General features: G+C 40.9%; 1 protein-coding gene across 1 annotated transcript in view; it reads left to right on the top strand. All coding sequences in view use genetic code 11, as the record gives it.

The window, feature by feature from the left end:
* EGR_02471 (hypothetical protein) overlaps nt 1-2,459 on the top strand; it is a gene marked incomplete at both ends in the record, with an annotated part of 3,189 nt that extends 730 nt beyond the window's left edge. The window contains 2 exons of the mRNA XM_024491720.1: nt 1,788-1,878; nt 2,362-2,459. Coding sequence (XP_024353871.1) covers nt 1,788-1,878; nt 2,362-2,459 — 189 coding nt within the window. The remainder of the gene's footprint in view (nt 1-1,787; nt 1,879-2,361) is intronic.
* Between the last annotated feature and the right edge of the window lie 10,150 nt (nt 2,460-12,609).

The following is a 12,609-nucleotide window of genomic DNA, read 5'->3' as shown; positions in this document are numbered from 1 at the left end:
GGGGTTTAGTAACTCCAAGGAATGACTCAATGATCAAAGTAGAATTTCCCGTACGCATACCACAGAGAAAGGGATTATTTTTAAGCACGCACAAAACGAAAGAGCAGTTTCAAATTTACCACTTAGTTGATTTTGGGTATAATTAGTGAGCAGTGATTAGTTGTCCTGTTGCACTATCTTTGTGGTAAACATTTAGAAAGCAAGGCAGAATTTCGGAAATTTCATAAACAATGTGTGGCTCTCCTATTCTGCAGAGCCACACCCCGTGCCATTTTCAAAAGCGCAGCTGTCGACTCAAAATTACTTCTGCGACAAGGTCAAGGATCCCCTGGTCAACCGCAATACAATCTAAGTTAATGCAAACGACTATATTAAACTAAACAAACGCTTGTCACTGAATGCGAAATTTGTAATATTTGATATGGAATTATGCGTCACCCAAAAACTTCATCCGCTGTTGTGAAAAATGGGGATTGCTTCCACATCTACTCAGATGCAATATTGTAAGACGTTTGTTGCTCAAACATTGGCTTTAGTTAAGGGCCACTTTGTGACTTGGGCATTGTAGCTTCAGTGGATAGGCCGGCCCCAGGGGCATGCTAATAGCCCCAGAGGCTGCTGCACGTTAAATTTATATGTATCCTGCATGAGCATTATGTCCTCTTTCATCTTCAGGGATGTCTCGGGGCGCCACAACATAATGACCATGTTAGCTGACTAATTTTGGTAAAAGGTGCAAAGTGGAAGCACAACTAATGGAGACTGGAGTGTCCAGGTAATTAGGCACGTGAGTAAGTAAGATAATGAGCCATTACACTTTAGGAGGTAGGTGAGAATTAAATTTACAAATGCCGAAATCTTTGCTCAATAGAATTTTCATTGCTTAGCTGATCATTAAGTTAAATAACAGAATATATTTCATGTTCAAAACACTAAAATTGCTTGATTAATTCTCTATACTGTCTTTGTTTGACATTTAATTAATAAATACATCTCCAGTGCTCAAAATTGTAAAAAAGCAATATCCTGTTTCACAGTCTGCACCAAGATCACCTTCTTCATGCATCTAATGAATTTTAAATGTTGCTTCGTGGGCCAGAATACTTCGAATTTAGCACTACTTAAGTGATGTGTGATCATTTTGTTTCGTTTGTTTTATTAAATTTATTATAGTCATTGCTAGGGTGTTATTAGCCGCTACGTCTTTATGAAATGGTTCGAAAGGGATTGGTTTTTAAGGTTTCATTAGGCCAAACCTACAACAATTAAAGCTGCTATCGCAGATTGGGAGGCAAAAACGAACCAAAAGGCGAGCGAAGCAACTGAAGTCAAACTCTACGCCCAATTCCCGCCAATAGAAAAAATGGATGCGGGATTATCTGTGCTGTCCAAATGCGAGTAGTGCCTTAATTTGCCGTTACACAGTCTTTAGAAGATTGTCGCTTTCATCAAACGCTATTGAAAAAATATCGAACCTACATTCTCTAAGTAAGGATGTACTTTACCCACTAAATGAATATCAGAGCACCTTCGTGTCCTCTCGTTAGCTAGAAATAACATAAAAAATATATCCGGGTTGGAACCACTCGGAGAGACTCTTGAGGAACTATGGATATCCTACAATTTGATTGAAAAGCTTAAGGGTCTCGGTTCTCTGAAGAAATTACGTGTACTTTACATGTCAAATAACAAGGTCAAAGATTGGGTTGAACTGCTCAAGCTAAACGAACTTCCATCTCTTGCTGACCTCGTCTTCGTCGGTAACTGCAAAACTTTGCGCACTTTAGGTCTTCATAGGAAATCCACTGGAAGAACACAACCAAGAGACATTTAGAGATGAAGTTATGAAGAAACTACCTAAGATAAAGAAACTAGATGGTAAGCACCGATATTAACCCAGTGACGTAGAGTTGACGTCTCTAAATTGTAATACCTCTGTTCTAAATGGTTGATCAACGAAACAAGTAGGACACTAGTTTACTCTTTCAAATGCTTCACTGGCACATGTTCTTGCGCTACCTTGTGAGAACAAACAATTGCTCAACTAAATGTTATTCCGTACGATAAAACCAAAAAAAGAATACACCAGCATCAACGGCCTAGAGAGAATGAGTCACACTCCCCTGATTAAAGACCAACCCTACATACGCACGAACTCGATATGACGGATTAAATGCATCAATTATTATTCGTAAACGACCGATGGGTTGATCCGCTAATTTATGAGCCTCTAACTTCAGGCATTCCCTTCGTGCGAGACGACGCCGAGGAGGAGACTTGAAGATACTATTCGGCTAGTATAATACATTGGTAAATGAAGTGTATTTTAGACAATGTGAATAAACTTATCCCAATGTACAGCATGGAGAAGCGAAATAGAAACAGCTTGTAAACGTTCAAGTAAAAGCCTATTTCTTCATCTTCTTCTTGGCTTCGTCAATAATCTGATCTATGAATGAGTCGTACTTCTTTTCCTCATCTCTGCGGCTTAGAGACAGCGAAGGCGGCACAGATCCACTGGTAAGGAGTTGACACAAGTCGGAATAGAGCTCCTTGGGATATGTCGGATCCGCAAATTCACGTTTAGATTCGGAAATGACATCTTCAATCGTGAAAAGCTCAAATGTCGCCTTCGTCGACTTTTGGCGAGTTTTAACGACATTATTCAGCAGCTCATCGGCAAGGCCAGATACTTTAAATCGGGATGGTTCTGGTTCGTTAGAACTGTTGAAACCCAGACACCAGGAGCGTACCTCCTCTGCACGGCTTTGATGTAGTTCTGCAGCCCTGTGTTCGGAGAAATACCAGTCCTCGCTGAATATGTCACCGCGGGAAGTCAACATGAGACCACGAACCCCGATTGGCTTGATGTCACATTCATCTCGAAGTACATAAGCTGTCGAACCCACCAGGCCTGTGGTGAACCGCTCGTTGCAAAAATGAGGATCTAAGATACCACTGTGAAGATTGTTGAGTGGACAGTCCAGAATGTCAGTGAGAGTTCCATTTGTCATGCAGGGTCCAACTACAGTGGGCGGCAAGGCAATATTCCTGTTAAAATTGATCCCCATAATCGAAAGTTCTCCGGGCATCTGCGAAGCCGCCACGAGTGCCGCCTGTAAACCAAACAGAAGATCACTCAAAACTAATTTTCCAAAAAGTTAGGGACTTAGACCCTAAATCAAAAGCACTACCTGTGCGGGAAATTCGCCAGATTGGTCTTTGACATCGCAGATTTGTGCATAGGTTAAAGGACCTCTTAGGGCATGAGACCAGTGTAGGACGGGATGTCCGGGCATGCGCTTGTCCAGAACCAAGCCGCTGTAGTCAGTAGCAAGCAGAGCGTATGTGTCACCATACCACTGGGGTTGTGCGTAGAAAATGCTCTCGTAAGGATTGAATGACCGCCCCTTGTCCATGTCGACCACTTTCGTGGCCATGTTGAACAACTCCTGAGCCGCTCGCGCGCCCGAGATGCGGGTGTCAAGACAAAGAAGTCGTTTTGGTGTTGCAAGGCAAAGTAGGCCTGGAGCGTCTGCAAAACCCACACGCACCCACGTGGAAGCGTGGCTCAATCGAAAATCAAGCTCCGCACGATAAAGCAACTGCTCTGGTGACAAAAAACCTCCCTTCTGCTTTTTTTGAACTTGCTGACAGTAGTCGAGGAGACTCTCGTAGAGGAAAGAGTTGGCATATGTCCGTTTTGATTCCTCAAATTTCGTGTAACATTTGTCTACGAAGTCCAAACTCGATGCTGCTACCGAGTTAGTCAGCAGGTGGGTTATGCATTCACCTGGAAGCGACAAAAAAGCAGTTAATCCAGAAGATACATACCACGCAGGAGGGATAGAGAAGCGGACTAACCTTCGCTGCTGAGTGGAATTCGACCGCACCACAGACGTCGATTTAACCCAGCATCAAAGAGTTCCACGACAGCCAAGTGCGCATCGGGAAAAGCCACAGGATCATGCGTGCGGCCAGCGAGAGCCCACCTGAGTGAGGCTACACTCGATCTGTCCGAATGTATGCACCAGGGGCATATGGCCACCGAGGTAGGTTTGTAGTAGTTGATGCTTGAGTTGAATTGAGTGTGATCACAATCCACCACTGTCAAACTCCCCGAGTCCAGAAGCTTGAGCCTCGTCCTGCTCGTAAATACCTGACTGCCTGTATTCCGGGCGATGGAATAAAGGGAAAATTCATCTAGCTGAAAAAAAAAACATTTCTGTGCCTGTTAATTTCAACGCAATATCGAATTCACCTTTGCCGATTTTTTTACAGATTACAATCTATCTAAGCTTGCATGTTGAGTGAAGAACTCAGATAAGACATCTGTAGTTAGGATAATAAAATAAACGGTCGGGAGGACTAAATACTACTACTGTCGTTCGGGATGTAACAAGTAGTAAATCACATTAGCAAGCGATTTTGAATAACAACTCACTTGAACGGCGTCGATCTCACACACGGAAGACCCCACAAATTCATCAGGCACTTGAAAGGACGTATACTGATTTGTTGAGAGGGGAAATGAGACGGCGTTGGGGAGCAAAGCGAGAAATATCTTTGGGGTGGATGTGGTCAGAGCGGGTGGAGCCCATAACATTAAAGGATTCCCCTCTCCAATCACACGAAGGCAGCCACTGCCGAGGAAATCTGGATTCACCGGCCTTGCCGATAGAGCAATAAGAAAGGGGTCAATTCCACAAGAAAGATAAGACAATTGCGAAAATTTTGGTTGTGTTTCTGTGCTTGCCTCCTCATCGAAACCGAGGTACTTTGAAACAGCTTTGGCCTGCACCTCATCAAAAGGAATCCTAAACATAGACCCAAGGGAAGGAGTCAAAGGAGATTGGAGTTTAAGTCGTCTTTTTCGCAATATCTCGCGTCGAATTCCCTCCTCAACCTCCGATGGTTCAGCAGTCAAGTCTTTGACAGTGTTCACAATCTTCTCCAATGCTCTTTGTAATACTTCAGACTGGCGGGCCGAAGAAAGAACTTTCGATGTGGATTTCTCAATTAATTCCAAGAATTTTAGTGTATTATCCGCTGAAGCACGGGTTTCGATATATTTCCGCCGTCTCATTTGTGATTTGGACAAATTTGGTACATTCTGATTTAGAAAAGTCACAAACTTGGCACAAACAAATGTCGCACAGGCTTGTTCACCAAAAACAGGGTCGTCGAGGAGCTGCGTGATACCCAACTCCTTAAAAAGGGTTTTAGAAAATGAAGAAGATGAAAGATTCGCCTTTTTTTGGCTCCAATGATAATGAACAGGCAAAACGGGTTCGGGGCATCCAGCACGATGCAAGGCTCCAGCTAAATCGCAAGAGAGTTGGGGATGTACCTGAATCCCAAAAATAAATCACAGTATAATCATCGCATTAGAAGCCAAATAATTAACAGTTCCTGCTAGATTTTCCAATTATGCGTGATTTCTGAGGTGCTGGCTAAAATTACTTCCTTAAATGTGCCATAAATCTCAACCTCAAAACGCACCTATGTTCAGTTTTCAGAAATCATGCCTCATAACTAAAAATGTAGATTACAGCGATAAAGTGTGGTTCAGCAAACTTGTGTACATTCTAGATTGGAGGATCCATAATATTTGCTGTCTTTTATATGCAGAGAAAGGTGACCATACCTTAAGGACTAAATCAGGGAAAAAACGACACCAGAGCTATGCATTTAAGCAACGCAAATTGAAAGCGTACTTGGACTGCGTCGTCTGACAAGGTTAACTGGCAGGACCCCACACGACCCCAGTCAGCAGTCGTAGATCTCCCATTCCCAAACGGCACCCGGATACTCGGCAGTTGGTTAAGATGATTAGCTTTGTGGGTATGTATATCCCACCAATCCGGAAAGAAACCACGCGGGAAATCAGCACACATTAGAAAGAGTGCACCCCCTTAAATTTGCCGGGTCCCAAATCAGGAAATGGCTACATTAATTTCAATATCTTATTCCAGCCTAAATTCGAAGACTCCGAATTTTTATTTTTTATTATATTTATTGAAATTGTGTGAGTTTAACTTTGTAACGTTGAAGGCTTTTATTTTCTGTACACTTTAAAAAGACGAATTTGGTTTGCAATTTCTGTAACAATAGATCTATTAACAGCGTATTTCGACTTTCACAAACATTATAACTACGAAACATTTTAGTCGTCAGGTGACCTGGTGTTGTCGTCTTGGAGCTGTTGCACCTTAGGGTCTTCCTAGAAGTCTGGATAGAACACGCAGGTATGAAAAAGCAATTGATGTGAAGAAATGCTCAAAACTACAAACACAACCTTTCATCCGCGCTAAAAATGAAGTTTCGATCGCGAAAAGTAAAAAAAACAGTTGAGCAATAGTTGAATTGCTACACCGTTCTCCATCTTTTGATCGTTGTCACTTTTTCGCTTTGGCCATCACAAAGTCGTCAGTTCCTTAAATTTTACCAACAAATGGAAAAATTATAGTAGTCAGATTTTAATTCAATCCCAGTGTTACTTGTGGGCCCTACCGATTCACCCATATTCGAAGTTCAGCCCTCATCGTAAACAACATTATCAAAGGGGGGATTCACTAACTTTGTGGTGTTTAAGGTTGAAAGATCCTTTGCAGTAGGTAAACTCGGTATGTCACTGGTCTAAACGCAGAAATATTTAATAAAATTGACCAACTAATGTAGCTCCGAAGATCCAACTCCTTGCATCAATTTCGCCTTGCCACCTCGTTCCCATTTAGGGCCGCCTAGTAGTCTACCCAGGTGTTATTCAGGCTCTGTACATCTGGCACATTTAGGTCCTTCAAGTGTGGTATTGTCTTAGTTGTTAACAGTATTCTTGTAGAACATAAGATTGGAGTATTTGTCGAAGGTAAATGCTGCTTCTATTAACTTTGTACTCCATATTTCGGCCTATTTATTATCTGTAGCCGATGCTCCTTCTGTCCAGTTAAGGCTTGATAATTTGATAGTTGTCCCTTTGAATCGGATTCAGTTATCAGTACCACCGTAGTAGCAGTCAAGGTCTCACTGGAAATCTTGATGAGCTATACAATAATGGGAGATCTGTAAGTAATGTACGGTCATATCATCAAAAGGGAAGTGAAAGACGTGAACACTGAGGCGTCCTGGTAGTTAAATGTACAGTTATACACAAAACGTATCACTACAACTCATCTTAGGTTATTCTATCGGAAATAATAAACACACCTACTTGCCAATTTCTTTTCAAATTTTCCGTTGCATGGTTGTGGTGGATGATTTGCTTAACTTATGTGCAAAAAAAGGATAGGTTAAATGTAATTGAGCAAACCTTGCCCTTTTCATTCAGTATATGTGTTACAATTCTCCTTTTCTTAAGTTAAATGGCAGCACAAATTATTTCCCTATTCCAATTTTATCTGTTAATAATTCACTTAACTACGTTAGGGAAATTCATTACAATTTTAAATAATATTGAGTAGTTTGCATTCATTACGTTCGTGGGAAATGGTAGAGATACTTTTTGCTAACTGATTATGCTGCCCCTTGGGCATGATCGTCGACCACGCTTTACATAGTAATGTGCAGACTGTGTTTTGACCAATGGATTGACCTGTTTAAATAGAGGGAGCCGTTGAGGAACCCCGTAGATTCTGTTAGCTGCCCCATGGGCAAAGCATGTGGGACATAAACAGGGACGATTTTAAGCCGTTCAAATGAAGTGTGGCCATAGGTAATAAACAGGAGGCACGAATGATGGGCGTGCCTGAAAACTTTCAAAAAATGGCTTCCTACGCATTGGTAGTGTTTACATTTTCGCTCTCGACCGGACGTAGCGCTAATTCTGTTTCTACCAAGCATGAATAAAGGCCACATATTTGAACAATTTTAGATTTTCTCTTGTTAGTTTGCTTGCTTGAGTGGAAGCCTTGCCAGTGGACATTTAAACCCTTTCTGGACGGGCAAGTCCAACCGCCCGCGGTACATCCCGTGAGACCAGCTTGAGACTTTGATGGTCAAGCAGACAGAATAGCTATCTATTTTAAAATATTTCGATACCATGGACGCATTATTTAGCTGTTTACAGGATGAATAGGTGGGCGATTAGTCCTTGGTTAGAGAGACATTTTTATGGGCAATGTCTAAATTGTAACAGCGCTACTTTTGCGAAGGTAAGATGGATAACTTCGAGGATTTTGAAGCCAAATGGGTTTTTTAAGAACAATATTTTTGAGTGTGCAATATTGAGATGCTCCTAAGCGCAATGGTATGCTGTATGGACCTTTTTAAAGTAATAAAACTAGCTTGGTTACTGGCGGGCTAAAGAAAGCAAGCAGCACTCAAGTTCCTATAAATTTTCCTGTTTAAAAATACTGTACTGTATGCAATAATTTTACAGCCTTATCCAAGCAATCCGTGAGAATTGTGCTAACGTTTAACCTTAGAACTCAATATGAGGGAGAAAATGAGGCAATTTCTTGATCGACACATTTAGACAAGGGAATGAAGAAATTCAAATAGCAATGGATTTAGTTTCTTTGGACTTCGTTGCTAGTTTATGTTGATGCATTTGAATTAAGTTCTTCAGCCGCCCATTGCTTACCTAAAAACTAGAAAAGAATAAGAAAAAAGCCTAGTATTGAAAAGCAAAACTAAAATGTCCTCAATATTTATGAGGAGTTATTAGTGAAGTTAGTAGATTCTATTGTGAAATGAGTTTGTAACTGATGTCCCATTCTTAAAAAATACGATTTTCAAATATAAAGTAGGTGATTGTCATTTGCATTTGTGCCCTTACATTCAGTTCCTTAAAGAGCGTTACTTATAGCATTACCTGAAAATAAAGTATTTCCATTTCAAAGGTCAGTGCTTGGTGGCTCAAAACCTTCCACAGTGTGCAGTGTATTTCCGTACCATTTGAGTTAGCTATGAATTGCGCATTCAGGAAACAAGTTTGCTGATATCTTTAATCAACAAGCAAATTGAGACGTCCGATAGACTGTTAATTTGGGAATGAATTTATACATTCCATCTTGACATGGAAATTTGTAAGGAGCGTTTACTTTCAAGAAGTCATGCACTGTTTTAAAGCGGGAGTCCGCACAGCTCGCCCTACTTGAATTCCTCTTTCTCAAAGGGTATATGGATTTGGCTTGATGCCATCATTAGCAAAAACATTATGATCAACTTCAATTTCCACCAGGAACTTTGTGAAAACTCATACTTGGCTTGTTTTTTTAATTCTACAAAAAACAGACGTGTTGAGATATGATCAATTTACTAACTTTGCTAACGGTGTTGCTTTTAGAGTGAATTAATTTGAATTTTGCGAGTGGGCGCAAGGAGATTAAAATAACACCACATTTGAAGATCTTTGAACCCTTGGGAAAATAGCTTTATTTACTCAAGATTCTACGCAAAACGACCGAAAAAATAAGTAATTGGGATTATAGTATTGCCATCATTTTCTATGGAATCCATGATTAATGGCATATATGTGTTTTGAAACTTCGCCCCAGGAGCTAATGCTTCCTAAGCAGTTACATCTACTGCCGTCTGAAGTTTGTGGTATTTGATGCATCGTCCCTATCAGTGAATGACAAAGGGCATCCAAAACAACCGTTCCATTTTTGGGTATCAGGGTCAAACCGAGTTACCGCTCAGTATATTATTGTGGCACTTGAAGACATTACTCAAACCTACTGGGATGCACCATTATCTCTTAAATGCACCTGGCTCTATATCCTAAAACGAGTCAGTTATGTTAGCAGTGCTAACTGAAATTAAATGTAAAAGAAGTCTATTTTTCCTCCAAATTTTACAATTTGAAAATCCAAGCCTAAATTCACATTGCTATTGGTAAACACACATGCATGATTTAACATAAATTAACTTAATAAGAAAAAGCTCGTGCCCCTGTAATTGCAATTTTTAAGACCTACAACTAATATTTTGGTTCACAAATTTACAGGGTTTTCATCTTCCGTCATTTCGTATGCAAAACCATCTTGTCGGCTACAAAACCCCTAAAAAAATTAAGAATAGTTAACTACTTATGCAAACTACAATGCAATTATATTTCCTTTTAAGTAATCCGTTTTAGATGGACTGCAATTCTGCCCCATCATGTCAGCATGAAGTCCCACTATTTAGACAGAAGCTTCGGTTATCCCGTTCATCGGGAGACTTTAAAGTTAAAATAAACTGCGAATGATTTCAACTTACCGAAACTATGTCAAATCATCTCTTTCAACATTGTTCGAATCGCCTTTAGTCTCCAAGGTGTATGGCTCTATCCTCTCTGATCCTCGGTGACGTGTGTACTAAGGACAAATGTGTGAAATGTTTAGGTGTTGCGCAAATGCACCTTCAACGTTTCGTCAAAGTCGTTTCCGGAATTGAAACATTTCAAGTTCTTACAGTTTGTGAGTTATAAATCAGTCCTTACAGTTAAACACCAGTGCATAGCGATCACGAAATCTCATGGAGTAAGTGAGCAAATGTGCAAACTAATGTTTGCACATCATTTCGGATAAGCCATTCTTATTGATGAAACATTATATTCTGGCAGTAACTCTTACCTATACCCCCTTAATAATTCACTATTCCTTGTCTCTAATAAAGGAGTGTGTTTCCAAAGTAGGTAAATGGCGGCCTCTTATCCCGATTCAAAAAGAGGATGAAGTGCTAATATCAATTATCCATAAAAATTTGCCCTAGATTGGTCGGCAGAATCAGTCCCTTAACATGCATCGCCTTAGTCATGCACTCAAGGCCACCCAAATCATACTGCGGTATTATTGGGGAATGCTTAGGCGAATGGCTTCGGAGCTAAAACTTCTGTTCAATGTCTAATCTCACTAAGGGCTCAAATTCATTACTTTTGAATGTTTGAGATTTAGGTGATGCACCATCAATTCCACTATGTGAGGAGTTGTAACAATGGGAAAAGAAATTCAACATCGTTTAAATGCGCCACATGTAGGCCCTCGACTAAAGTTTATACAGGCAGGGTTTCGTGCAAAAAACTCAAACAATTAACAATGTTGTTATTGGTAGCGATAGTCCCTTGTTTTTTCGATTAGTACAGTGGAACTAGCAACACATCAAGTGTCCGCTGAGCTATTGGTCATTTTTACAAGTCATGTATACAACATACAAAAGCTCAATGGATGTATTTTGTCTAGTGTTCTACGCTGCTTTCCATTTACTTTAAATCCATGCTTCATTAAATATCCACTGAACCGAATTCATCTCGGTTCCAAAGCTGCAGGAGCTAGCTTTTGGTTAAATATATTGCGCCAAAAACTTCGAGAACGGGCAGTGCGCAGTCGCAGAACGCACTGTCCAGAAACGGCTTAAAGAAGTCGAGTGGCTCTGGCGAGGAATAACTCAACAACTGATGCATCCCGTTTTGGAGGGAAGACACTATTCGTAATAACAATGAGGAAATACGTGTTGCTATCAGTCAGACGACTTTGAGGCTAATGCGTCAAGAACCTACCTGAAAGTAATGGTTAACCCAACGTAAATGATGAAACGATTGCATTGCACCTACGTCAAATGGGAAGGGGAAGTCCTGGTGGAAGCTGAGCAAGTGGGTTGCACCCGCATGGATTAACAGACAACAGTATGCTTCAAGGTTCGTCTATTTATTCTTCACTTCCTTCGCGAGTGTCAGAAAAGCAGGGCATTCTTCGGTTGCCTGATTGACTGATTAGTGATGAAAAGTGGCTTTTGAAGTGCAGAGTTTTTTACCCGAACGAAGATATCACTGGTTACCTGCAAACGGCCAACCCCCATTCCACACTTCTTAGGTAGGCGCCACCTCGCCCATATTCCTCTGATTAGGATGTTTTGTGTGTGGTGGACTGGAGACATGAGTGTTCACTGGAACCCTCTTTCTGTAAACTAAACAATGGTTGCAGCTCAGAATCTGTCAACTCGGCACGAAAGTGGGAAGGATAAACTTTTTCTTCTCCATGAACAGTCAGTACTAGCCATTCAGTTAGAAGGAAAGTGCTACTTTTATTCATATAAGGAAACCGCCGGAAAATTTACCCTTGAGAGGAGTTGCATTTTAGGTTAAGCGCTGAGTTATGCTGCCTCACCTTCATCAGCATCCTCCTCGGTATTCTTTCATTTTTTAGGTCATAATTATCACCTTTTCCCGATAGTAGACAATCAAATACCAAATGGACAGTTGGGGAACTGAAGTGCAGTAAAAGGCGCTGCTGGGGCTAGCCTTTTAGCTTCTGGAGCAAACCGTCTGATAAATGTGGAACTTGCAGGCATGTGTCTCGATGAGGAAAAACAATAAATTATGGAACTATAATGGCTATTTGTTCCAGTGGATGAAATTTTTTAGAAAGCTTTCTGTAGTTATTTAAGTTCTACCAAAAACTATTAACTTAGCTACTCTACATCAATACCCTCCCAATGGTTAAGGGTAGTTTGACAATCAACTCATCGCTGATCCAGTGATTGGTCGGGGTAAACCGGTCTGTTTTTATCTTCAATTGCCTTGCACGAAATTCTACAGTCAGCCGCTCGCCACTATTCTGAGGAGTGTAAATTCTTTTCCGTTGTTGCGCCTGTGCTAACATAGCCCCCGCCCCTCTGGCCTCGGAT

This window comes from Echinococcus granulosus (assembly GCF_000524195.1).
Source record: "Echinococcus granulosus chromosome Unknown EG_S00011, whole genome shotgun sequence".
NCBI classification, from domain to species: domain Eukaryota; kingdom Metazoa; phylum Platyhelminthes; class Cestoda; order Cyclophyllidea; family Taeniidae; genus Echinococcus; species Echinococcus granulosus.
The sequence above is the reverse complement of the archived record's forward strand: the minus strand, read 5'-3'. Positions and strand labels throughout refer to the sequence as shown.